General features: G+C 39.2%; 1 protein-coding gene across 2 annotated transcripts in view; it reads left to right on the top strand.

Moving 5' to 3' along the window:
- Positions 1-27,571, top strand: part of LOC137593600 (multiple epidermal growth factor-like domains protein 11) — a 118,736-nt gene that overhangs the window by 42,518 nt on the left and 48,647 nt on the right. For both annotated transcript variants that reach the window (XM_068312481.1, XM_068312472.1), the window contains exon 5: positions 4,596-4,688. In XM_068312481.1, coding sequence (XP_068168582.1) covers positions 4,596-4,688 — 93 coding nt within the window. The remainder of the gene's footprint in view (positions 1-4,595; positions 4,689-27,571) is intronic.

The following is a 27,571-nucleotide window of genomic DNA, read 5'->3' as shown; positions in this document are numbered from 1 at the left end:
GGATTGTTTGAATGGCTCGTTTTAAAACAAACTTACAGTATGTATCCTGTCATAGAGGATTCACGGATCTTGACTGTAAATATTCAGTAAAATAGTGACAGGACTATGACCTTTAATACAGTAATATATTATAGATCGTAGTTATGTATTATATTTTATTATTATTTATTATTTTATAACATTGTATTTCAAAATTTGGGGAATGACTTTGGTGGTAAGAGAATCTAGATGTCAATTTATCCTTGAGCAGGATACTAAAGGGCTGTGTGGTGTCCCTACTGCTCCTCCAGGGTGGAAAAGATGCAGGACAACCAATTTTCCTTGCCGAAACTTTATAACATGATCCATAAATATAGGGGGGGAAATGTACTGTAAGAAATTGTAAAATATATTTTCATTTACTAAATATTCACTGCGAAATGTTTGATGCGAAATGTTTCAATGTATGGATATTAGACTAAATTACATAATATTGAACAGTGTTTATACACTGATCTGATGACAAATAGAGACTGCAACGTCCCGCGACACTCCTGAATTCAACATTTTACCCTGACCTACACATTTTTGTGTCTCTGGCTTCCTGAAAATGCTGCTTTTTTTGTGATTCCATCTCAACAGGTTGCAGAGATGTGTACCTAAAAAGGTATACAGTGCGCTGTCGTTCCTTGCGGTTAATGTGTTCAAGGAATCAAACGCGATTAACAAATTCCGCGATGGAAAGACTTTATCTTATTATTAACGGTAATTTAAATGTTTATGAACCCTCCCCATACTGATATTAAATCGCTTTCTATCTGTGTTACCTTTTCCCACACTCCACTGAGACACACAGAACGTAGCGCACTTCCGGATCCCGTCAGCCAATAGAATGCCAATATTGTATCGCGTGTATCACGTGACTGCCCTCCAAAAATCTGCGATGAGTACAAAAGTTGAAATTTGACCTTGACCTAGTTTTCTCAAGGTCATGGTCATCATGTCATATTCATCCCCTTTTCTGCTTGAGTAATGTGCTTTTTATTCATCTTTCTATCTGCAATTGGTGTGAAGATATTTGGTGGACGGATAGTAGGACGGATGGACGGACGAACAGATGGACGGACACACAAACACTGACAATTTCAATACATCACCGCTTCACGGGATGTAATTAGACACTAAAACTATTAAAATTGATGGGTTTTCATTGCGTTTCTCTACCTTTTAAAATCAACTTAATATATCACACTAAAAACACTTGAAATACAGCAGCCTGTAGCAGAATACAGTACTTCACTCTACATTCATAGAGGATGACCTCTCTGCATCTTAAGTATAATAAAACCTGGTTGTACTGCTCCTCCAACCACTTTTCAAACTCAGCGATTCAGCTTTTGCATAGTTTGCTGCTTTTAAATAACACCTCATAGCCTTAAAACTCAGCCAGGTATGGAGAAATATTAGTGTGATTGAGCACACATTGCATGTGTGCAGAAACTAAAGATGATTTCATTTTCATTAATGTGATGTTCATTTGCTCCTGTTTACATATTTATGCAATGACGTCTGTTTCTGAGGATTCAGCTACACAAACAGAGCTGCAGCATCTCTGTGATGGAGGAGCTGAAGTCTCTGAGCTGTCAGCTCGTCGTTTCCCAGTACAATCCATACCTGATGTATGATTCAGTATTTATACTGCAGCACACAAGTTGAGCTTGAGAAGGTGTTATATAAAGTTCAGCTTTTCCTTTAAATAAGCGGTACAGACTATAATGAAGGTTCACTTTTAGTTTTGCAGACTACTAATTAATCAACACTCTTTTTTTTTCCGTATGATGTGTTTGATTATAATTTTCTATTATTTTTTATGTTTGTGGGCTGTGGGGCAGTCTGTACATGAATTCTAGTGTCTGATGTATAATCCTTTTCCTTCACAGACTAAAATAGTTGAAATGGTAGTCATACAGGAATTTGTAGATGAAACAAATTAAATTGAAATGTGAGAAAGGGGGCCTGACTCTCAGTGACACTGCTGAATAAAGAAATTGTTAGCTCTTTAAATCTGATGAAACAATTTTACAATTTACTTTTAGAATTCTTGTGTCTTTATTAAACATCTGACAAAGATAGAAATTTGGAAATTAGTAGAGGCCACAATTTAAGAAAAGCTTACACAACCCAGAAATATTGTGGTTCATGGGTTCAAAGATTGAGTGATTCATTTGTCTGTCAATCTGCTCCTAAAAATGGGGACATTTTTCTGTTCCTGTATCTACCCCAGTCTTAAGATCCTCCACAGGCGCTCCACTCAGTTTCCCAGTTATCTGTCAACTAACTTTTGTGTAATTCTTCCTACAGAGAGACATCTTAACCTATTTGAATGCAAATGTATGACAAATTATTTATTTCATTTCAGCTATTCTTGTTCTGATCCATTCAAACTCTTTATAAAATCCACTTTCGAAAGATTACATTTGAATTACCTTAAATGTCTTTTATTGTGTAAGTTTCATGGATAATTGATGTTGATGGCTCAGTTCCTTCAGTATGATGATCAGAGGGTGTCCGTCCATCACTGGGACGGTTGTGGAACACTGGACCAGCTCCACACTCTCCATCGAGCGGGCGAGGTTTCATTGGAGTTTGCCCAACCAGTCTGGATCTGGAAAAGTTATTTGATCATGTTCCTCGTGCTATGTTGTGGGGAGTGCTTCAGGAGTTTGGGGTTTGGGGCCCTTTGCTGAGGGCTGTCCGGTCTCTGTATGACCAAAACCAGAGCTTGGTTCGCAGTTCTGGCAATAAGTCAGACCTGTTCCAGGTGCATGTTGGACTCCAGAAGAGCTACCCTCTGTCACTGGCAAAATCACAAGTGCTGTATGGATCCAATCAATCAGAGTACTTTATACTCAGTGTTAAACTTCAATTACTATGCCAAATATTACGAGACATATATTAAAGCATTGAAGACATGAGTTTTAAGAAGTTTATGATGCAATAACATCATAATTGGAAGTGAATCGGTCATGTTTATTTTATTAGAAGTCATTTTGATTTGCTTCTGGATTTAAAGTTTTTCCAGTTGCTCTTTGAAGTCACTGAGAATAAAATTTTTGGTTTAATTATGACAGAGTAAAGGCTGCAATCTTTTCTCTGTTTTTATTCCTTATTCTGTTTTTGTTTTTGTCTTTGTATCATTTATTTTCGCTCTTGTCTCTTCTTCCTCTTCCAACACCTCTGACCTGTCAAGGTAATCGCTAAACAAGATAATGACATGCTGAATATACTGCGTCATTTTTTATGCTGTGATAGTCGTTTGTCTCAAGCCCTCAGACAATGTGTGACAGTTCTCACCTATTAGGCCATGTCATGATGAAATATACATCAGATGGAAAAGACGAGAACAAACAGCATCAAGGTCATCTTGTCCATTTGCTCTATGAAAGAGATAATGTGACTCACACACTATAAGAAGGCTTGCTACGTGAATTCAGTTGATTCTCTGAGGTCAGTGAGGTTGTACATATTAGCAGCCATTCACGGTTCCTACCCTTGATACATTAATCTGTGCCTCATCACTATATTCAGATGAAATACTAAGGAGAAAAGAGGAAATTAACTTCACAGTAAAAAGACTAAAATATTTGTTGTATGAACTCCTTATCTGTCTCTTATGTGCAGCATCAGATGTTTTTCTGTCCAAACTTCTGTTTGTGACATGACCAATATGTTACATCATGTGGTAAGTCATTTCATATCCAGGTAACGATACGAAACGCAGTTGATGGATTCAGTTAATAAATTGTTTGTAGAAAATGAATACAAGCACTTTCTTTTTCCATTGTGGACTAGAGTGTTTTTACAAGTCTCTGCCGAGTTTTTATTGTGCAGTACAATCGCAACACTGCCTAAGCTGCTAAATTGCTAAGCTTTATTATCATGCATCTTCAGTTTAAATGCAAAAATGTCAAGAGATAATGTCAACTGTTTTCATTATTATTTTTAGCATTATTATTAACATTAGTGAATAAAATCTGATTTGTTTTTCAGAACTTGCTTTGTATCACAAAAAAATATCTTGGATTCAGTATTTGATCTAGATCTGTTTCAAAATCCGAAATCCTTTTCTGTATTCTAAGAGCCACCTGTCAACAAAATGTAACTGAAATTTGTTGAGAACTTTTTGAGATACTCTATGTAAAAATTAAGAAAAAAGCAACAATGTGATTGAACGTGACCTTTTTTTTGGAGAAAGTATGCTCAATAAATTTAAGTATATTCCATCAACATGGATACCAGGATATATGCAGGACTGAATCTGTATATTTTACAATATGTGAAAAACAATATGTGATTTGTTTGGGTGATAATATATATTCATCTCATTAAGGACACTTGAGTTTGAGAGAGAGAGGCGAGTTAAAACAACCTTGTGGCAAGTCAGAACTCAAAAAGGCCAACTTTTTTAATCTACTGAATTCTGAAATGAGCGATACTACTTGTGTTTAACTCCAGCCGTCTGAGTTTCAGAATTGTAATGTATGGCTGAAGAGTAGTAAAACGAGAGCTAAAGAAGATATTTATATTAATCTTGGTGTTGTCTTCTCCTTTTTAAGCGTTGTGTTCTGAAGAGTGTGCCCACGGACGGTGTGTCTCCCCCGACACCTGTCAGTGTGAGCCTGGCTGGGGAGGACTGGACTGCTCCAGTGGTGAGTAAATGTAACAGTTATCATAATGACAAGGAGACCTGTGAGAAACTCATTCAAAGGTTTAGAATCATTGCATGGCAGCACTGTAACCACCTGAAGACCCCTGAAAACTTGAGAAAAGGTTCGGTTTGTCCGTTGTCAGCAAGTTTAGAGACATGGCAGACAAGAGAAAAAGTCCCTCTCTTTCCAGATGAACATTACAAAGGCTCACCACACCTTAGTCAAACTCCAACACTAAACCTGACCCTAACCATAACTCTAACCCCAATGCTAAACTTGTCCTTAATACTAAAACCAACCCTATCCCTAACCCTAATCCGAGCCACACAGTTCTAAAATTTGACAGGCATACCAGCTTAGGAGCAAACGACATACGAAAACCATTACACAAAAAGTTTTGGCCTTGAACAGGCAGCAATGCATACATATGCAAGACTTATTGTAAAAATCATTTTGCCACCTACATTTATTTAATAAAGTAAATTTTATAGTTCAAACAAGTTTGGCTGGCTGGATTTAAAAGGTCAATGCCCTAACACTGACCCTAACCCTATCACTGACCCTAACCCTAACCCTAGGGCTAGGGTTAGGGTCACGAATGGTGATTGTTTCAACAAATTTTTGTATTTTTTCCATAGAGTCACAATTTTTAAAATTAACGTCTCGTCTCAAAAACCCATTATTAAGATATTACACATTTGTTAATACATTTGTTAGCCATACTCTATTATGTAGTTATCCTTTTGATATATATATATTGCACTACTTTATTCAGTGTAGTTTCTATGGACATTGTTTTAGATAACTTTTTGGTTTGCTCGTCTTGTTAGAAAAGCACTATTTGGTTCACCAAATACGTACTTGTTAACTTATTGTGATACTTTGCTGTGCCTTTTAATAGTTAAACATTCATTTATAGATTTTAGTATCTGGGTTTTTGCTTGTCTCATGAAACTTTGGAGGATAGTTTTTTCCTGTGACCTGAAACTTCTGCTTAGACTCACATCATTAAGTTCTTGATGGGGCAGGAGTAAAATTTTCGTTGCAATTCTGTAATGCAGGACAGACTGAACTCTATGTAGGGTTTCTGTTGGCTGTTCTCCAGTTTTAGCAGTTCCACAGTCTGATTTCTCACATGGATGCTGTCGAAATACCATTAGAGACATATTTTACATGCTGCGCTCTGTGCTGTGGTCCACATGAAACCAAACCTGGCTGAACAGACTGCATTTTCTGCGTAGTCCAGTTGTGTTTAGTTCAATTTTCTTCTTTATTTAGACTCCACTTCCATCTCCTTCCTCATTTTGTCACTGATCAGAGCTACCATCTCTTTTATTTAAATGTTGATATTTTTTGATTCAAAACTACATTTTAAAATGTTGAAGTGGAAGTTTAATTTACAAAATTGCTTATGAAAAGACATTAACAAGTGTTTTGTTAAGGCATTCTCTAGAGAATGTCACATCGTGACAATGCCATACAGAAGATGTCATAGACTGATGATGTCATAGACTGATAATGTGCTAGACTGATGAATTTTACAGTTTTACATGAAGTGTCAATGTCATCCTCAGATGAAGAATAATAAAAATATTGCTGAGATGATGGAAGAACAAGGATGCTGTTTAATCTAATTCCCTTTGGGTTCCATCAGCAAGTCTTCAAACTCTCATAGCTCTCAGCAGAGGGTGTGTGTGTGTGTGTGTGTGTGTGTGTGTGTGTGTGTGTGTGTGTGTGTGTGTGTGTGTGTGTGTGTGTGTGTGTGTGTGTGTGTGTGTGTGTGTGTGTGTGGCGGTGGGGAGGGGGGGTTGTTTAGGGACTATTGACACGTCCTCTTAGCTCCACTGTGTTATTGGTACGCTGCAGCCTCTCCGTTGTTGACCTGCTTTTATTGCTACCAGCCTCCAGGGAAGTGAGAGCCCAACCAAAGGCAGGTTAAATAAATCTGCCGCCACTGAGACTCCAGGGAAGAGGAGGATCAACTCCGTGGAGTCTGTCAGGTTCATTCTTGAAGTTTAGCTGACTTTAATTCAGTTTCTTTGACTAGTTACTTTGTTGTACGAGTGTGTGCGTGTGTGTGTGTGTGTGTGTGTGTTTGTTTTCTTCTTCTAGCATCCATCTATTCATTAGCTATTAGTTATTTTAGTGGAACAACTGCATCAAACTCAGGCCTCACCTTGCAGGTACTGCAGCTGTTTGACGGGTAGACGTGGAGGCAATTGTTTTGCCAGTATGCCATGTTAGATAAGAACACCGCAGCCTGCCTGCTCACATTCCCATCATCATGTCATTTACTCATTACTTGCAGATGAATGTTGACAGACAAACGTCCCTCCTGTGGGGACCACCCGAGTGGTCAGAGAAAATTACATTGCTTTATTTGTTTTGTAATATACCCCAGCTCAGGATGAGAGCAGCGTTCCATCGTAATTTTTCAGCTGCCCATGGTTTAATTCGCCTATTCTGAAGGAATTTGAAGGCTTCATTTCTCACAGATGCAATACTGGATCCTGATTGGTGGACAAAAATTTTGATGAGTTGTGGTGTGGTGAGAAGCTGTGGTGCTTCAAGTTTTAAGTCTGCAGGAGCATTTAGCAGTTATTGACAGAAAGAAGATAAAGTATGGAATGACCTATACTGGCTCACATCCCATCCTCACAGAAATCAATCCATTAGTAGTCGTAGTTGTTGTTGTTTGAAAATAAATTTATGGACAAACTAGCAGCAATCAAAGAGCAAACCTCCACCTCATTTCCCCAGTTGTGACATTGAAAACCAAAGCAGTAGTCCCATGATAGTTTGATCTTCATGTTGTAAATTAGTGACCTTGAAAACCTTTCCCTAGAAACATTAATTTTCTTTTCACAGTTATTTAGTATTACTTGTATTTATTGATAGTACCATATTCATATAATAAATACTTTAAAAATAATTGTATCTTCATCAGTCACAAAAATGTGCCTCAAACAAAATTGTTGCAAGATCAGTTTGTCGTTCTATCTGGATTCGTTGGAGAGTTTTGGTATGTTGCTAGTTTTACATTTGGGTTGTAGATTTAATAGTGCCATATGAAACGTTTTACATTTTGTCAGTTAACATTAAGACCTTCATGCCCTTCTTGGTCTGTAAATGGTTACATCCTTGCATCCATCAGCACCTACATACCTCTACATATCATTGACTTTACATTGATGCTACAGCAGTAAGAAAATTAAGTTATGACAATATGACATCATGATGGTGACGGTTGGTCTTTTGGTACATCAAGACCAGATGACCAATATTTTCACATTTCCACTTCTCTTTTCATTGGTGGTGCCTTTTCGGTTTTAGTACTTTAGTTTAATTTGTTTCAGCCATATCTGTAACCTCTCTGACAACATAACTAATTACATAATAAATCAACAAATAAGATGTACGGAAGACTTTGTCCATCTCCCTCTTAAACCTAAACTATAACTAGGTCTTTAAGCTCCTTGACTGAGTATCATGGTACTGCATGGAAAAGTGGACAATGTCCTACCATATGAAATTTTGAAGTCGATCCGGATGAAGGATTTTTTTTCATTTAATTTACTTTAACCACCCTAAGGGCAGCCTTTTGATAGCCTGTATGTCTTGTTGAGGTTTGGATTAAGATTTAATTAAATTAAAAGGTACTGTTGGGTCGTGGTGGAGGTATGTGAGTTCTCCATGACTTCATCACTATGAGCTTTTCCTTACTTTTCCTTACCACATGCCTTTGACATTTATGGGAAATCAGCAAAACACAGTGAAAATTAAAGAATTTTTTGATGTGGACAAAACTGTGGCAGCTATTATTTACCAGTGCAATTTCTTTAAGAAAAGCATGATGCAACTTTAAGGAAAAAGTGTTTTAAAAGGAAAAGAGTTACTTAGAGTTGTTCCCAACAAGGGACTCAAGTGGTCATGACATTGGGGAAAACAAGAAGAAAAACTGACAGCATTGTCATTCCAGGTTTCTTCCTCTGTAACTAAACAGATTAGCTGGTGAAGCAGATTGTGAGCCTCCAGCACAGTTGATGAACTTTGTTGCTCTGCCAGGCGATGTAAAAAGTGGGGTGGAAGCAACTAGAAGGCAAGAATGAGAAGATGATGAAGAAGGCAATGTAGGTAAAGGACAAAAGAGTACAGCAAAAGAAGGAAAAAGTAGTAGATAAGTAGAAATTATGATTGCAATTATGTGAAGATGGTGATTATGATGAGAGATTATCAAGAGGGACAAGATGAAAGATGCAAAGAAACAGTTTAAGATGATAAGATTCTCGCAGAATGAAGCAGAAAAGCTATTTGCTATGTAGGCGATTTATGAATAATTTTGATTAACAGTGATTTATTTCTGCACCTTCAGACTTTCATGAATACCAGAGGTGACAAAGTTGTCTGAATTAAGATGTCTTTCTCAAATAATTGTTTATTTATGTTAAATAATTGTCAATCGGTAAAGATTTGAATACATGTTTACGAAAATATATTCAAGATGTGGTAACAGCTGTTTATGTTCAAACACAATTTCAACATACAGATAGTCCAAAAATATGAGCATCTGAGCTGCACTCGTAGATACGAACAACCGCTCACCACATTATGTAATTACTGTCCTTCCCCCTTCTGCCGCAAACCCCACTGAGCAGCACCACTGCCTCAGCCCATCTCTAACACTCATCTCCCCCAGTTCATCCTTATACAGTACGTGTCCTTGTGAGCATCTCAGCACATCAGGCTTTGTACCCACTTGGGAACTTTTGCATTAATCATGGACAATAAAGCAAAGGCTAGTGCTAGTTGCATTGGCAAATGGCATAAGGCAAGTGAATGATAATGGTAGTGGTAAAGTGGTCTATTTGTTTCTGCTAAGTTTTAGGGAATAGTACTTTCACATTTAGAGTAACAATGGCTAAATGCCATCTTCAGAACAATTAACGAAAAACCGCTTGGAACCGATTGTGTTCGTAGGTTAAGCACTACCTGTATTCTATTACAAATAGGATAATTCAGGTGAAAATGTGTGCATGTGAGAAAGTGTTTTATGAGGACTTAAGCTATTATTAACCATATTGCTAAAGTAAGGTTAATAACATGAAACATTACAACGACTTCAGGCCTATAGAAATGGAATAAGATCACTGGAAACACAAACAGATGTGTGCTTGAGGAAAAATACTTCAATATGTGATACATATTGATACAGAAGCATACACAGTGGACTGGTAAAAAAATGGACCTAAGTTTTCAAACGCAGAGAGAAAAAGAGAATGAGGCACAGGTGCAACTAATGGTCAAACAGAAAATCACTATTGAGAGGTGCTGGGAATCTGAAAGGAAAGAGAGGTGAGATTCAAAATACTGAAGACCCAGAAACATTGAAAAAGAAAAGTGGACATAAACTAAATACAAAGACAAATTAGAGACAAGTGGATTAACTAATGAAAGTTGAAGTATCAGGAAGTATCAAGAGTAAAACAGATCACAGAGATACACTTTCAAAATAAAACAAAAAACAGCTGACTTTCAGATGTTCCTTTGGGTGATCCCAAGTCGTCACAGGGAAATGAGATTTGCAACTACTCTCGCAAAATCTTTTGTACTTCAATTTCAAACATTGGTGTCTCCTCCCAGTTGAATGACCCAGAAAAAGCTCCAAAGTAAGGTATCCCGGAGGCATCCTGTTCAGATTTCTGAACTACCTCAACCAGCTTCTTGTATGCACGAGAGCTGCAGCTCGACTCCAAGCTCCTTTAGGATGTCCAAGCTCATGACACCCCATAGAGGAAACTCGTTTCAGCCACCTGTATCTGTGATCTCATTCTTTTAGTCACAACTCAGAACTCAATCAGCTGTATAGCAGCAGGTGTTTATCATTATTTTATAAGACCTCATATCATAGCAAAATTAAAGACTAAAAAAAAAACAAGACAGAAGACAATGCATTTTTCATTGACCAGTGGTCCGATGTTTACTTTTTTCTTTTATACATTTGGCTGTACAACAACCGTAGAATACACCTAAAAATTGTGGCTTCAGCTTCTTCCAAGTGAGCTCTGTTGGGGCTTAAATAGTGTCAGTGCAATCACGATCGACAACAGGAAATGAACACAAAGGTTTATGGGCAGCTGCCCTTTGTCTCCAACAGGGTTGAGGTTAGTCACGTGGCACACACAGCATTGTGTGGGTTGTTTTTTTTTTTGCTAACCTTCCTCTCAATTGTCTGTCCACATTTCTCTCGATCACGAGTGATGAATTCAGCACAGGTCTCCATTTGTTGTCAAGGAGACGTACAATGCTCTAATACATTGCATTAATGAGAGAGCCTTTTACTGATGGGGTGCTCATGGCTTCTAAGATGGCAAATAATACTTTTAGTTGTTTGTCTTACTTATAATGGATGAACTTTGCATGACCACAGAAAAACTTCTTTACAGAGAATTAATAGACAGCTGTGCATATTTTATTCTGACTGTGACCAACTTACTGCTGTTTTCAAAACCACACATCTTGAGAAATAGTGAATGTGGTTGGAATCAGGTAAACCTAAGGAAACATGTTAATATAGGAGTTTGCTGCCCATTTTACCTTCTATTTTACTCATTGTATGTTTTTCCCATAAGTTCCCATAAACATGACAATTTCTCAAAGAATTGTTGTTCTGGTGCAGAGATGACAGCGTGACCAGTGTGGGCACTGGCTCACTCACTGTGTTCAGACATGTCATTTATCAGAGATGGACTCACATAGCACACATTACACACACACACACACACACACACACACACACACACACACACACACACACACACACACACACACACACACACACATACACGCACACACACACGCACAACATATAGCTTCTCAAACAAGTACAACAGCAGGTGGGCGCACACATTCATCGAGTTCCCTACAGTGATGTATTTGCAGTCTAAGTCCCAACAAGAGCCAAGTTTTACATGATTTTCCTTGCTGGCATCCTGTTTGGAAAAAGCCTGTCAAGGTGTGCAGCAACGTAATATGGCCAGTGCTTTCCTTCAGCTGTCGTTCTCTCCCTCGTTTGTCTCCTGTGTGCCTCTCTCCTTATCTCCCGGTGCCACTCCTCAGCTTGACTAAATCCATACAGATCCTTTCCAGTGCTCCTCTGCCTTGGCTGCTGCTTTTGATTTCCATTTATGAGAGTGTTTGTTCCCTGACACTCGGCCACTCCATACAGACCTTTTAGACCCTAACTTTATTCTTCATGACAGGTATTGAAAGTTAACATATTTGTAATTTCCTCTGCTGCGTCAAGTGGTTTTACTGTCTTTTCAGCCACAGTGAAACATAACATTTATCTAGGAGAGAGAAAGAGGAAGTTTCGGTGTTCATGGTAATGGAGCCTGGGTTGAGGAGCTGGCTTTGGCCCTCCACCAGGTGAACATACAGAAATCTGGTACCATTGATGTTCAGATGAAAGAGATAGCTTAGCTGCCTGTCACATCTCTGTACGCTGATTAATGATTATATGATTTGCGCTGTGCATTACAGTCATGACTGATGGTGACCTGTGGATCATTCACCCCGTGCAACACCAGTGCCCTCAATGCAGGTCTTTCTTTGAATGTTTTTTTGTTTGTTTGTTTGTTTTTGTAGTCCAAAGAACATTAGAATTTGGTGGCAACATGGATCATCACCTGAATCTAGATTCTTTTATAATAATGTTTCTTCTTCCGACAAAACTTCTTGACATTTCCATCTTGCATGATCTGAATCATGCAAGATGATCCAAAAATATCTGGCATGATTTTAAATATCCCACCAGATTTTTAAAATCTGTGTATTATAGAATATGTTTAGTTCCCCCGGGAAATTCATAACTAGCAAAAATAATGCTGCACACTTGATACTTAGATAAATTTTCTTAATTTACTTGACCCCATAATTTTATCAACCTGATAAGGATCCCAATGTGATTCCAAATTGTGTGTGTGTGTGTGGGGGGGGGGGGTCAAGGAGTTATGAGTGTCAAACTTTAATGGGACTGTTATTTCAATTACATAATGACAAACATAATAAGGAACCTGAGCTTCCTTGGTGTCTGGTTTGCACTTTCTGTGCTGCTAGTTTTATTTTATGCTTTTTCCAGTGAGAGAGAATAGATGCTCTTTCCAAGTTGACAAACACCATGAAAACAGATCATGGCTGTTATATTCTTTGCACACAGGGCTCCAAAGGTCAGTGTCACAACATCCAGTCTCAAAAAACCATCCTGTTCCTGAAATATTCATTGGTTCGCTGAGAGAGGACCACTGCTGGATAGATTTACTTTTTATGTTGAACTGTCTTCTAAGTGTGATTGGATCCATTTTAAATGTGGAGCTACAAATCATTCCTAACTCAAGTAAAACCAACCTGCGTCCTTGGTATTCTAACAAATTTTTGATTCTCTAGCAGCTGGCTCCCTCTGAAGTCTCTCTCACAATATGTGGAGCTCAGAGTCTCATAGTTTTATCTGGTAAAACTTAGGTAAAAAATGAGCTCAACCTGTTTTCAAACTTTAAATGGGAGAAAAGTCAAGCTTCACATATAAATGTACATGTATAATGTAGAACGTACTGCGTTCCTTAAATCAGGTACTTTTTGTAAACACTCTGATCACTCATCCTGTTATTCATCTGATATTAATCCTATGCATCTGATGTGAAATAAGAAAAATAGTCAAATGAAAATAGTCAAATACTTTTGTAAACTAAAAGTAACTGTTATTTGACTAAAATAAGAATACATTTTCAAGAGTCTAAGCCTGATGAAAATTAGAAAAGCATGGTAATGTTGAATAAATATGACGTAAACTTTGGACTTAGGACAAACTGTGAAAATACTTGACAAAACTAAATCTAATTTAAAGAGAAAGAAAAACATTCTAAGCTGACCTTGAGCTCATAAAACTTTTTTATTCACAGCAAAGAATATTTGTTATTCATCTATATGCTTTTGATTTGTATCATGTCTTTACAATATATAAATAATGATGACCTTTGTATTTCAAAAAAACCTTGTCATTTAATTGTATGAATTAAATTCATTTTAAAAGTTTTCTTGGTCCAAATGTATCCCATAATGCAATTCGAGTAAGATTTTTATATTCTATTAACTTTGAATAACTTTTGTCTTAAAAAGTGAATCCCCAAATGCCACAGCCTCTCATTTGCCTCTCATCATAAAATACTTACATGTTTCATTATTATATTCCCTTTCTGTGTCAAAAATGTGTCTAAAACAATCCGACCAAGATCTCAGTCATCATTATCAGAAACAGTCATGGAGACATTGTCCTGATGACTTCCAGCTTTTGATTTCTTTCAAACTTTTAATTTCGAGTGAAATAGTTAAATAACTTATAATAACCAATACGACCAGCTTTATAAGGTTTATAAGGTTAAGCTCTGTGTTAAAAGAAGAAGAAACAGCGTTGTGATTTTGGTTGAGCTGGTGAAAGGCTGAGAAGTACGTGACATTTTTCTTGAAAAGATGGGTTTTCAATCCCCACTATTACATGTAGACAGTGACTGTGCAGTCTTGAATGGGATGGGAAGGTCATCACTCCATTGAGAGTCAAAAGGAAACAAAGTCAAGGCCAGCTGGAGACAATTCACTGCAGGAAAGGAGAAACTAAGCTCTGATATGCTGCAATAAGCGACGAAAACCCCTGGGAACAATGTGCAGTGTGTCCTCATACATTACTTCTATCACAATTAGATGCTGGTGCTCACTTACCCTTCTTATGTAGTGTTTTGATTGAAAGGGTGCTATTTTCAAGGTTCTCAGTAGAAGAACCACCTGCTGTGCTACTTATCCATCATTCAAGTCTGAGTATTTGTGGAAATTAGGCTGCCTTCTCTTGCATGTATTGAAGAAGATTCTAATAACAAAAAACATCTAAATTATTTAGACAATTTGAGGATGTGCCTCATCAGTTTAGTTTCAGGGGTACACGTTTTGGTTGTCCTGTAAGCCTTACAACTCCCTTCTTTGAAATACTGTACGAGCATGTGCATGGATGTTCTCCTGTAAGGATGATAGTTTTTGCCTTGTGTTGGTGTGTTTTCTCCAATTCAATTTTCATTTTAAACAAATCTGATCATACCAATCGATCATTGTTTGTGATGCTTTTAAAAGATAGTTGTGACAGCATAGTTCAGAAACAGATTAAAATAATTCCCACAGGGCGGAAAGTAGTTTGCTGCTACAGCTGTTACTTGCTTGAACGTTTAGAGGCCAGACGCAAATGATGTCTTCAGGTAAGAATCCAGCTGCAGCACATTATTATTGTCATGGTTGGGTGTGGCAGTGCTGGTGTGTGGCAGGGAGATGGGCCAGGCTTGTGGGTGGAGCCACGGCTCCACACCTGATACTCATCCACACACCAGTAACCGACTTTCACACCGGAACATCGTTGGTGTAATCATCATCAGGCTTTTTAAGCCAGGTAGGATGAGAGCTAGTTGCTGGTTCGTGTCTCTAGTTGGGCTCCTGGAAGTCTGTTCTGTTTCTTGCCTGTCTGGAGAATTTTTTGAGTTTTGAATGAATCATGGAAGAAATATTTGCCTGCATTTGTCCTGCATTTGGGTACATATTCTGCCCACTGTGACAGAACGAACCAGCCTGAACTAAACCTAGCGGACACCCTCATTCTTGCTGCCCTGAGCAGCAGTAAATCCTGGAACCCAGTACAGGCTGCCGAGTGGAGACGGAGAGGTAGAGACACCTGGGAATGGCTGGCAGCTTATGCTGGAATTCCAACAGACCTCGAGCCTGTTCCAGTGCGCGCTCCGGTCCCCGCGCCCGGACGCCAGCCTGCTCCTGTGCCCACATCCTGAACCCAGCCTGTTCCGGTCCCTGCGCCTGTACGCCAGCTTGCTCCCGTACTGGCACCCCCGCCCAAGTCTGTTCCGGCACCCCCGCCCCAGTCTGTTCCGGCACCCCCGCCCCAGCCTGATCCTGCTCCGGCACCCCCGCCCCAGCCTGATCCTGTTCCGGCACCCCCGCCCCAGTCTGTTCCGGCACCCCAGCCCCAGTCTGATCCTGCTCCGGCACCCCCAGCCCCAGTCTGATCCTGCACCTGAACCTCCCTGGGACCGTTCATGGGACATCGGGGGCCATCACTTGAGGGAGGGGTACTGTCACGGTTGGGCGTGGCAGTGCTGGTGTGTGGCAGGGAGAGGCCAAGTTTGTGGGTGGTGCCACGGCTCCACACCTGTTGGTCTTCTCCACACCTAATACTTGTCCACACACTCATTCTGATTGTCATACCTGAACTTGTTTTGGGCTAATGACCATAAGGCTTTTTAAGCCTGGCTTGATGAGAGCTAGGTGCTGGTTTGTTTTTGAAGTTTGGATCCTGCAAGTCTGTTCTGTTTTTCTGCCTTGTTCTGCCTGAGTCTTGTTCGCATCTTGCCTGTGTAGTTTTTGTGATTAAAGCAATGGACAAAAGTGCTGTCTGAGGTGTTCTGCATTTGGGTCCATACCTCTTCCCGCGTGACAGCCCCACTCACCTGCAGCCACTCCACTAATCAGCCTCCACTTTTCATAATACAGTGGTACCTCTACTTACGAATGTCTCTACTTACGAATGTCTCTACTTACGAAATTTCTCAGCAGGAAAACATTGCCTCTAGTTACGAAAGAAATTTCGACTTACAAAAGGTAAAAATACAGTATGGGCTGATACTCGCAGCTCCCACAGGTTCCTGAACACAACATTCTCATAGCTGCTTTGCCATTGGCTATTACCTAGTATCTTCCTGGCATTCCATTGAGTAAGAGGGACCTCCGTGTGGAGCTAGATCGGTGTTAATGCAGCGTCCTCGTCATTCGGCCCTCGACCCGTGAAGTGTACTGATAGTTTTGTGCAAATATACTGTATTAACTTTTTTAGTATTCACTATACCCCAAGAAAGTGACGGAGAAAAGCGGAAAAGAAAATACGCAGAAACAAAGAGAGGAGGTTAGAGTTAGAAGATAGGATGACATGGAAAAGGATGGCACACCATGGCGACCACTAACAGGACAAGCTGAAAGGAAAAGAAGAAACATTCACACCTTTAATCTTGAGCTATTCAGTCTTACGATGTAATCATACATTCATACAATTGTCCTCTTCTCCCATTCTTCTCAATTTCTCAACTAGCGTGTTTTCACCTCTCTCCAACATCTTTCCTTCAAAGCTTTTCTGAATGCCTTTCTGAAGTCATCATAGAGTAGAGAGTAGAGTATAACTTTATTTATCCTTTGAGGAGGTTCCGTCAGGGAAATTAAAAAATAATGTAGGGTAAGGAAAGATACACATTATCATAAAATACCAGTTTTCTCCTGAATTTGGTTAAGAGTCAAATAAAGCTGAGAGGGTGGACTGTCTAATGACTGCCAACCTCATATCACCTCTTTCAACACCGATGACAGGTATTAGTCACTGAGCTCAATGCTAAATAGGAGCAATGGGAGTTCAATGTCATGAATTGCCAGGCCAACCGGAAGTGATGCTAATGTAGTGGACCAGCAGTTTCATAAGCAATTAACGAAACGAAAAACAAAAGACACACCAAAAAATAATGCTGTTTTTAAGTGGGGTTTTTTTTTGTCTCTTCAACTCCAGTTATTTCTTTTAATATGACTCATAAATTTTAGCCTATTTTTAGCTTACAGCTAAACACAAAAACAGTTCATTCTTCTGAGAACATAATCCTTTCTTGGCTGAATATTTCATGTCCCCTGAGACCATCTTGTCTGAGCGAATGGGTGAAAAGGTTTTCTGTGACATCTCATTAACCTCTCCTCCCAAGCCCTGCAATGGATTATGGGATTGAGAATGGGCGAGTTAATGTGTCAAACTCGTTATACTATTAAAGTCAACTTTATGTCACACAATGGTGAGAAAATAATGAAACAGGAGGTGAGATTTTAAAAGGTCACACGACTGACTCACATAGGGCACAAAATTGCTGCTGCACTGTAGCTTGCCATTCTTGTCCACCTGTGGCCCCAAAGAATCTGACTGGAATCTCATTTATGCACAACTTTCCAGTTCTATTTTAGCTTGTCCAAATATGCCTGAAGCTACATTAAACACGGATTCTCCAACCAGACGTATGTACTGTTTGTTCTGTGAAGTGACTATTTAGTATTCATTCATTTTCTTGACCCGCTTCTTCCACTATCACGGGTCACAGGGTGGTGGATTTTATCCTAGCTGATTGGGGGCGTGAGGCAAGGTACACTCCAGGCGCGACGTGAGTGCACCGACGAGCCACATGCAGACAGACAAACATTCATGCACACACACACACACACACACCTACGGGCGTTTTGGGAATGACCAATTGACTTCAGCTGTATGTTTTTGGATGTGGGAGGAAGCTGGAGAACCCAGATGGAACCCACGCAGACACGGGAAGAGCATACCAAATCCTCACATAGCGGGGCTCCAAGCGAAAAAAAATTTAGTCAGCTCATGCAGAAATGTCAGTATATTTTTTAAGAATAAAAGATAAAGCTAAATCAACAAATAATAAATAAAGAATACAAATATGTCCTTAGCTGTTCTTTCAAATTTTTCAGGCAGTGTGAGTAAAAATGTGTCCCTCTCCTGGATCCAATGTTGCAATACAGTAATCCCTCGTTACTCGTGGTTAAAAACTAAATTCCCTGATACAGTGACAAATTATTTATTTTATTATTCAAGGTAAGTTAAACGTTTATGCACCCTCCCCATACCTCCCTATATTAAACCACCTTTTATCTGTATTACCTTTTCCCACACTCTTAAAGACTATTTTAAAATCTTTGGTGTTTCATGGAAGTGCACTGCGTTCAGTGAGTCTTGGAACACAGCGCACTTCCGGATGCTGTCAGCCAATAGCATGCGTGTACGGTACCACACGACTACCTATAAAAATCTGCGATGTACTGAAGCCGTACATCTTGAACCGTGAACAAGTGAAGGATTACTGTATTCCGTTTTCCTTAAAACATCAAAAACATGAAAACCCTTCAATTTCTGCATCAGAGGTCTGTGGCAACAACATTACCAAGGTGACATCATTTTTTCATATTTTTTTGTGCAAGACTGACAAAGACTATAAAGGAAATTGAAAAGAAAAAAGGCAAAGCACATCAGCAAACCAATTAGGCCAGGTGCATTTCTCAAAAATGCAATACAAATACAGTTAAATGAAATAAATAAATTCAGAAATAAAATAAGGCTGAGTCTCAAATAGACACATAAGCAGACTCTCAATCAAAATGAATACTAAAGCTGACTCAATACAGCAATTCAAAATGAATAGTATAACATGCGTCTAAATAAGGCAACATCAGTAGTAAGGTGCAAACAGACTTTTCCTTTAAAAGGGTAAGCTAACGCTCAACTCTGTCCTTGACATGTTTAGCATTTAAATGTTACGTTAGGCTGGGGCTGCTTCGGTGATATGAAAATTTATGAATCAACTTTCCACCCAAAGGTCTGAGTGTGCTTGCCTCGCTCTCCTGTGTCGCGTCCATCTCTGTTGTCAGTCCCCCTGCTTTTGACTAGTGGCGCAGGTACGAAGTACGTCACTGCAGCCTACGGGTCCCTCAATGGGCCAAATTTAAAATGCTTGCACATTGACTTGCCACTCACTATTAATTGCATTAATTTTTATAGCGTGTTAATTTGCAGCATAATTAATCTAACACGTTAAAGTGACAGCCCATATTGCAACCTTTATTAGTATTTTCAGCTGTCTGTTTCAACTGTTGCTGCGGCAATGTCCCTTCCAATAGTTTGTTTAGATGTCGACAGATTTAGATGGATTGTAGCTGTTACGATTCTTTCACCACTAAACAAATATAATTGTCACGGTGGGTGGAATATGGACCCAAATGCAGAACACTAAAGGCAAATCTTTCTTCCATAATTTATTCAAAACTCAAAAAAATTCTCCAGACAGGCAAGAAGCAGAACAGACTTCCAGGAACCAAACTAGAGAAACGAACCAGCAACTAGCTCTCATCCTACCTGGCTTAAAAAGCCTGATGATGTTCCGGTGTGAAACTCAGTTACTGGTGTGTGGATGAGTATCAGGTGTGGAGCTGTGGCTCCACCCACAAGCCTGGCCCATCTCCCTGCCACACACCAGCACTGCCACACCCAACCATGACAGGGGCGAAGTCAAGTGAAGGGAATTAAACGATTAATTAAATGATTGCAAGGGGTTCATAATAGTCACCTGACTTGAATACAGCACAAAATTACTGGTAAGATTTGAAGAAGGCAGTTTCAGCAGGTAAGACCAGGAAGATCTCAGTGATGGAAGCTTTTGTTCATAAGGAATTCCCCAGGAATGCTGCCAGAAGCTTTGTGTTTTCCTATATATCATGTTTGCAGCAAAGCATCAGAGCTAAAGAGTGTTGACAAAGTACAAGAGATGATATTCATTAAGGGTTGAATCATTTAGACAGCTGTCATCAGGAAGAGAAACATTTTTTGTTAATTTGCGAAAACACTGAAGACACTTTGTTGCATTGAGCTGTTTAAACTCTTATTGTAAGCAGCTGATAAATTGTGCACATTGCAATCCTAATATGCTATGGGGGTTGAATAAATCTGCTTCCCACTGTATTGTTCAGTCAGTATCGCACACTTTGCTCCTTGTTCCACTCAGAGAGGCATTAGAGAATGTGTGATCACCAAAGCTGCACCTCCCCTGGATGTTTATCCTGGCACTTCATTCAGGTCTTCACTGATAATGTACACTGTCTAAAGGGACTCTAATTGTCCTGCTTGACACGAACATAGCTTCACACACACACACACGCAGACTCATACGAACAACGCACACACACACACATTCACAGACACACACACACAATGCTGACGAGTGGATTTGTGCCACTGCCAAGTCCAATTAACAGCTACAGTCGCATCAGCAAGCCCCTTGTGTTTGGTGAAAATTAATTTACCAACAAAGTTTTTAATCAAATTTCATAACAACCCCTGAGGGGTGACTGGCTCTGCTCTCTGCTGCTTGGTGCTGCTTCGTCCATCTCCCACAATATGGAGCTGTGATTCAGCCTGAAGCTGTGTAGCATGGATTGTTATTTGTGGGCATGAGAGAAATGATCCTTCAGTCTTTTCTCCAGTTTGTTAAATTACAGCATGCAACATGATTAAATCCTGTCTGCTGAAAAGCAAAAATGTTCACATTTCAGTAGGTTTTTTTGTGTTGAATAGTAATAATTTAAAAAGTCATATTCTCTTGCTATTGATAGAATATGTAATATCCAAGCAAGCCATTGGAGCTGAATTTTAGATGACATTGGTTTCATGTATCAAAAGCATATGAACAAAGTGTGAAAGGCTTCTGGGAAAAACTTAAATCACATTTCAAAATACCCTGTTTGTATCTCATCGCTGTTAAAGCTGATGTGACATTTTTTGTCAATTTATGAAACTGCTTTTTTGACTGTCAGGGATTTATGTGGGATTTTGCATCTAAGGGGAACCCTAAATTTCTGCATATGTCATTGTATTTTGGCATAGCATGTAGTACTGTGGTGACATGAATTTATTTATATCACATTAAAAAACAACAACAAACAAACAAATCAAGCAATCCTAACTCCAGTCTATCTTAAAAACAGTTCAGTTACAGGATTGTAAGGGATAGCTACACACATGCCTCTACTGGCCAAAAACTACTCCTCATTCTGACATGATTTTTTTCAGAAATCAAAGGAAATTTGAAAATAACTAATAAATAGCAACATATAGCCATAGGAATTAAATTTTAAATATCAAATTTTAAATCAAACCATGCATATTATTAAATAATATGTGTTCATTTAACGTTTGTATGCGTCAGACCTTCTTTGAATGGTGTGGGTCATGAGTCTCTGGAACGGCTATTTTGGAGGATGAATATTTTTGGAACCCTATGATTACATTATGCATACCTCATTTGGCCTCAAGGTAGGAGTAGTATAAGCCATAGCTCAGTCATTGTCCTCATTAAAACAAGGTTTTAGACTCTGCAGCCTAACTGTAGCTACGTTTCTCATGCACATAACGTAAGTGCTGGTCGTATGTCCTCTTTACGAAGTGGCTGCTCTCATCCTCCTCATAAGGAAGGTGGCGAAACCCATCCAATAAGACATAGGCATAAGACATGCCTTAGTGAGCAGACATGTCCCTTTACAGATACAACAAATTATAAGTGCTTGCTTTCACCAGCAAAAATCGCCATAGTGACCATGATGTGCTCAACCCTGTAATGGGTGTCGCATGACTTTTAGCTATTTTTAGACTTCATTAGATTAACATGTCAGAAACAAACTGCCTCCATACACATATAGCTCAGCATATGAACATGTTTACTGTCTTTTGGGAATTTGATACTTGTTTTTCCTTTCGAAATGTTTGCAGGTCTGTAGTTCAGCTGCTTTGTTAACAGATTTGAGTATTCGAACTCCATCAGTAAACAAACACAAAGCTGATGTTTCTTTATCACATCCAAAGAGTCCTCTCTCACTCTCTCTCTCTCTCTCTCTCACTCTCTCTCTCTCTCTCTCTCTCTCTCTCTCTCTCTCTCTCTCTCTCTCTCTCTCTCTCTCTCTCTCTCTCTCTCTCTCTCTCTCTCTCTCTCTCTCTCTCTCTCTCTGTCCACCATCAATCATGCATGTCTGAGAATAAGAAGGGAAATGGACTGGCACCGGACCTCGGAAACCTTTTCATTACCCATTTTCCTTCTAATGCCACGTGAGCCCACGCCGGACAAACTCATGACAGACAACCTATTAAGGACCATAACGACTGGCCCATTCTGGGCTACTTTCCTGCTCACACCCCCCACTCCCCCATGCACACTGATTAATTTCCAAACTGACTTGTTTATCATCCACCGCTGCCTTTCAGCTGAAGTGACCAGCAGAATAGATCCTTTTCCGCCCCAAACGACTGACTTCACTTGACTTTGAAAATGGACAGGAATTATTCATCATCCGCCCTCCCCACTTTACATTTTCTCCAAGAAGAAGAGCAAAATCGCAGCGTCTCTAGTCTCTTTATTTCCCCATCCACTTCTCTCACGGTCATTTTATACTTCAAGCTATTTGACCTTTTTCAAAGGGGCTTGCAGAGGAAGGAGGAGTGACCTCCAAAATAGAGTGAAGGTTGGTCTGCTGATTTCTAGAGGTTCTTATGAACCCTCTTGGCTTTGTAGGAGAGTTCACAGACTGACTTGGTGCTTACCCTCGGTATGTAAGATGAAATCATATTACACTGATTCCTATGGGGCAGCACGGTGGCACAGTGGGTAGTGCTGTTGCCCCACAGCAAGATGGTTCCGTGTTTGATTCCTTTCCATGCAGAGTTTGTATGTTTTCGCCATGTCTGTATGGGTTCTCTCCAGGCTCTCCGGATTCCTCCCACATCCAAAAACATGCAGCTTAGGTGAATTGATCACTCAAAATTGTTCGTAGGAGTGAGTGTGTGCGGTTGTGTTTAAAAGTGTGTTTTGTGTGGCCCCACGATAAGCTGGTATCTTATCCAGCGTGTACCCTGCCTCTCAACTGTAGCCAGCTGAAATGGACTCCAGCAGACCCGTGACCCACAAGGGAATAAGTGCCTGCAGAGAAGACGATTACGATTGTTTCCTTTACAAGAAAAGGGAAGGACAGATAATAACATCAACAACTACAACATAATATTGTCATTATTATTATTAATAATAATGATAATAATAATTTATGCGGTAGAGTAGGTTGACATTAACCATTACATCGGTTCATTTGATACCTTTTCTATTCTTTGACAGAGGTTATCGTGTTGAGCCAGACAATAATCTGACTCTAATGGGCTAAAACATGAATTGGTAGTAGTTAATCTTTATTTTGCTGCTACTCTTTAAGAGCAGATCTGTGTAGGACTGGTGAAGGCATGCACTCCACTGAGTGCCATTCTAGTTCTTGATTGCCTTCACACAGTTGGATGGATGCAGACAGAAAACACCTCATCTATGGCCGGAGGGTGACTTGGATGATGCTTGATCTCTGACCACAGCCAAATGGAGTCGTCAGCTGTCTGATGTGCACCTCTCACCTCTTCATATTTGTCAGCGGGTCAGTGGGAGGACAGCCACCTGCCAAGAGCCATTAGACCTGCACTCAAATCTATGCTCCCAGTTTGCATAAAGGAGGGTCATTAAAATGTAATTACCACAAAAGAAGGCAAGCTGGTTGAGTCCAACATGTGCTGACAAAAAAAAGAATTTAATGATAAATTGAAAGGCTGTCACACGGCATTCATCACTCTACAGTAAAGTTGTTGACGACCACTAATGACAGCAATTATTTAGTGTTAAAAACAGTTCTAAAAGTGCAGAGCACAGAAGTCAGTAAAGACTCTTGCAATTGCTGCAAGCTTGATATGTTTTGCCAGAGGTTGTGAAATGATTGTTTCTAGCATTGACTATACAGTGTTGACATTCCTGTCTTATTATCTTGACATGAAAATGGCCTCATTAAAAGGAAAATCTGTGAAAACTCTCTCACATAGACATACAAAACAGATGGAAATGCAGTCACTGAGTCAGCATGTGTCACAATAAACTGACACTTTATTCCAGGCCTGTCAACCATGAACTGTGTCATCCATCTGGACTGTCCTTCATCACAGGCCTCCCCTTCATCGACCCACACCCCATACAGTCTGAACTGTGCTGCCACTAATTACAATTATTAATTAGAAATAGGAAATCAATGTCTCTGAATTAAACACAAGCTGATGTGTTAGTATATGGGTCACCTAGTAACTCAGCTTGCTTGACACAGTTATCTACTGACATGACTTCCATAGTATAAAAAAACATTTCATACACAGGTAAGCATCTTACTTTAATAACTGTTATTGGCAACTTTCATCTTTCTTTGGAGGGTAAATTGCTTACCACAGGAAAAAGCGCCACCCCCCCAGTACTTCTTTCATAGAGTATTGTTTACCCATTTGTCAAGGGATTGCACAGAGACTGACAGTGTGCTCATGAAAACAGTTTTACTCATGCAAGTCGTGTGGCCTTGTATAAAGTAGTGCATTGTTGGGAAATACCTGGCTGCTGTTGGAAATATAAATGTGCAGAACTACTTTGTGATGGATATATTCCAGAAGCCATTGGAAAATTCATTTAAACAGACATCTTTTTGTGAATAGATGTGCCTTAAATTTATCGTTTGCAGATATTAACAAGCATAAAAGCTACTATTAACTGTAGTCTGGAATTAATGTATACCATCAAAGCCAGCAATATTCAGAGTGCAATCCGCCCCCAAACAGTTCAGTTTCAGTTATCTCCCCTCAAGATCACCTTTTCAGTCTTCGATCACATTGTGACACACCTCACTTTTCTAAGCAAATCTGTAATGGAGGACTGCAGTTGCAGCTGTTTTCCACTTATCTCTGATGAACACCTTGAGCAAATCATGAACAGAGTATTGTTGGCCTGCAAAAATCTACATCTACACTGAAATCTAGAGGACACTTGGCAACATCCTACCTACTTCTTATAGAAAATTATACTGTTATTCTGTTATATTAACATGTCCAAAAAATAAATAAATATTGTAATGAGAGAGATGTTTGTTGATCCTGGGGGACGGGAATTTCACAGCCCTTTTTTTCGGATGTTGTTGTTGATGTTGTAAATGTGATGAAGGGTGTGAAGTCTATTATATTGGCATGTCTGGAAAAATGTTTTTTTTAAACTAAATAAATACCTACAAGTTTTTGTGTAATCCTACTCATAGTCAAACAAACATTGATGAAAAAATGTTCTGTCCACCAGGTTTTACATAATCAACAGTCTAGTTAATAAGAAGAAAATCCATAGCTGTAAAGTGGCATCAATCCCATGACCTCTTACTGTGAGGTAGAAAGCCTCAACCACTGCACCCATGCCACGGCAACACTTGTTTTAAGCACAAAATGTTCTGACCAAATAGCTGATGATGCAATACATAATTATCCCTGATGGAGACAGATGAGGAAACAGATGAGAGTAGCTTGGTTAGAGAAGGAAAATTATCTTAACATTTCATATTAATTCATTGGCAGTAGATCCACCCATAAAGTACTGTATTATTTACAGTATCTTACTGTTTTACTAATTATTACTAAGTTATTATAGTATATTATTAAAAATAAGTACACACAATTTTATTCAATTCTTGTAAATTTACAATGCAGTTAACATCTAATCAATAATTTGTCAGTAAATTACTGTATATAAATAGTATGTTAACTTTAATCTACTGTTTTGAGTCCTGCTCACGACAATAAAGAATGTTACTGTTATATTTCTACTCATATGGTGACTGGTCTGTAAGTGTAGTCTTACGATAGAGACAAATTGTCTTTCCTCTGCATAAGAGGTTATGGTCCTTGTGTTTGTGGAAGCGACAATAAAAATTTGTTTGGAACAAATAAAAGAGAATAATATTTAATAATAGATTATAATGACCCTGTCGCTGTTGTCAATGTAATGACAAACAAGTATCAAACAGATCTGCGTCCCCTGGGTGTGTGTGTGTGTGTGTGTGTGTGTGTGTGGGTGTGGGTGTGTGTGTGTGTTTGTGGACTGTTTGGATAGGTCATTGGCTTTTGCCCAACCAGACACAGAGTGTAGCTGAGAAGGCGTTCATTGGCTGACAGCGTAATCGATCCTCGGCATCTTGACAGGGTGAAATCATTTATTCATCACTGCGACAAGCTATTTAGTTGTACTCGCTCAGAGATCATGCAGCTTTTTATTGGTCTGCTGCTATGAATGAACTTCTCTGTTTTACATTGGAGGGTAACACATTTCACATGTTTGTCTAAACACTTGTGTCCTGATTGATTGTCAGGAGACTATACCTCAACCATTGTCACTAAAGCAGCATTGTTGTGTCATTGCATTAGATAATGCTTTGTAAAATAATAAAGTAGTCCTTTTGGCAATATCTATCACAATCCAGGTTTTGAAATAGAATACAAATAGGCTTTTCCACAATGGATGGCCTTTGTCTTTTTCCATCTAGATTTATTTCACAGATGCATGGGATCCATTTGACAATATAAGTTTTTTTTTTGTCTGAACTTCATAAGACCAGAGCATATTATCACACCTATCTATTTATTTGTATGTTTATCTGCTAGATATTTCAAAACAAATTGTCTGATAGGTTGAACCTCAGTTCAAGGAGGAGATTTAATTCCTAAGTACGTTCAAGAAGGCATGAGGACTCTGCCTCATTTTTCTCCTTTCTTCAACATTGTAAAACCAGACAAGAACTTATGAATAATGTATCAGTAGTTCATGAGTTATCAGCAGAAATTAAATTTTGTATTATAGCATTAAAAACAATTTTGATCACAAAAATCTAAATTTCTTTAAATGTATAGTGTATAGCTTTCTGGTTTCTGCCACTGCTTCCACAGCTTCCTCCATGTCTGACTCTCAGCCATATGTCGGCATCTATTGACCCTCCTGTGTGTTCCAGACCATCTCCCACTGCATGCCTCTAATTTGTCCATGTTGACACCAATAAACTCAAATAAAAATACAGTGTAGCTCAGAGTCCGTGATCGGCAGGGTAGAACTGAGACAGATGGGTGTAGTTTGTGCTCCATAGATCAACAGTTGGCAGTCAAAGTGCCGCGGTGTTTCCGGCCACTCAGCATTATGTCTTTTCCTGGCCTATTGGCAGAGTATTCCCCTAGTTCCTGTCTGATCAGGCTGCTCGTCCATCACCGTCTCACTGGGACAGATACATCTCATTATAGAAAGAGTATTTTATCATCATGGAGAGGCTGATGAGACAAA

This window comes from Antennarius striatus, chromosome 1, assembly GCF_040054535.1.
Source record: "Antennarius striatus isolate MH-2024 chromosome 1, ASM4005453v1, whole genome shotgun sequence".
In the NCBI taxonomy this organism is placed as follows: Eukaryota; Metazoa; Chordata; class Actinopteri; order Lophiiformes; family Antennariidae; genus Antennarius; species Antennarius striatus.
The sequence above is the reverse complement of the archived record's forward strand: the minus strand, read 5'-3'. Positions and strand labels throughout refer to the sequence as shown.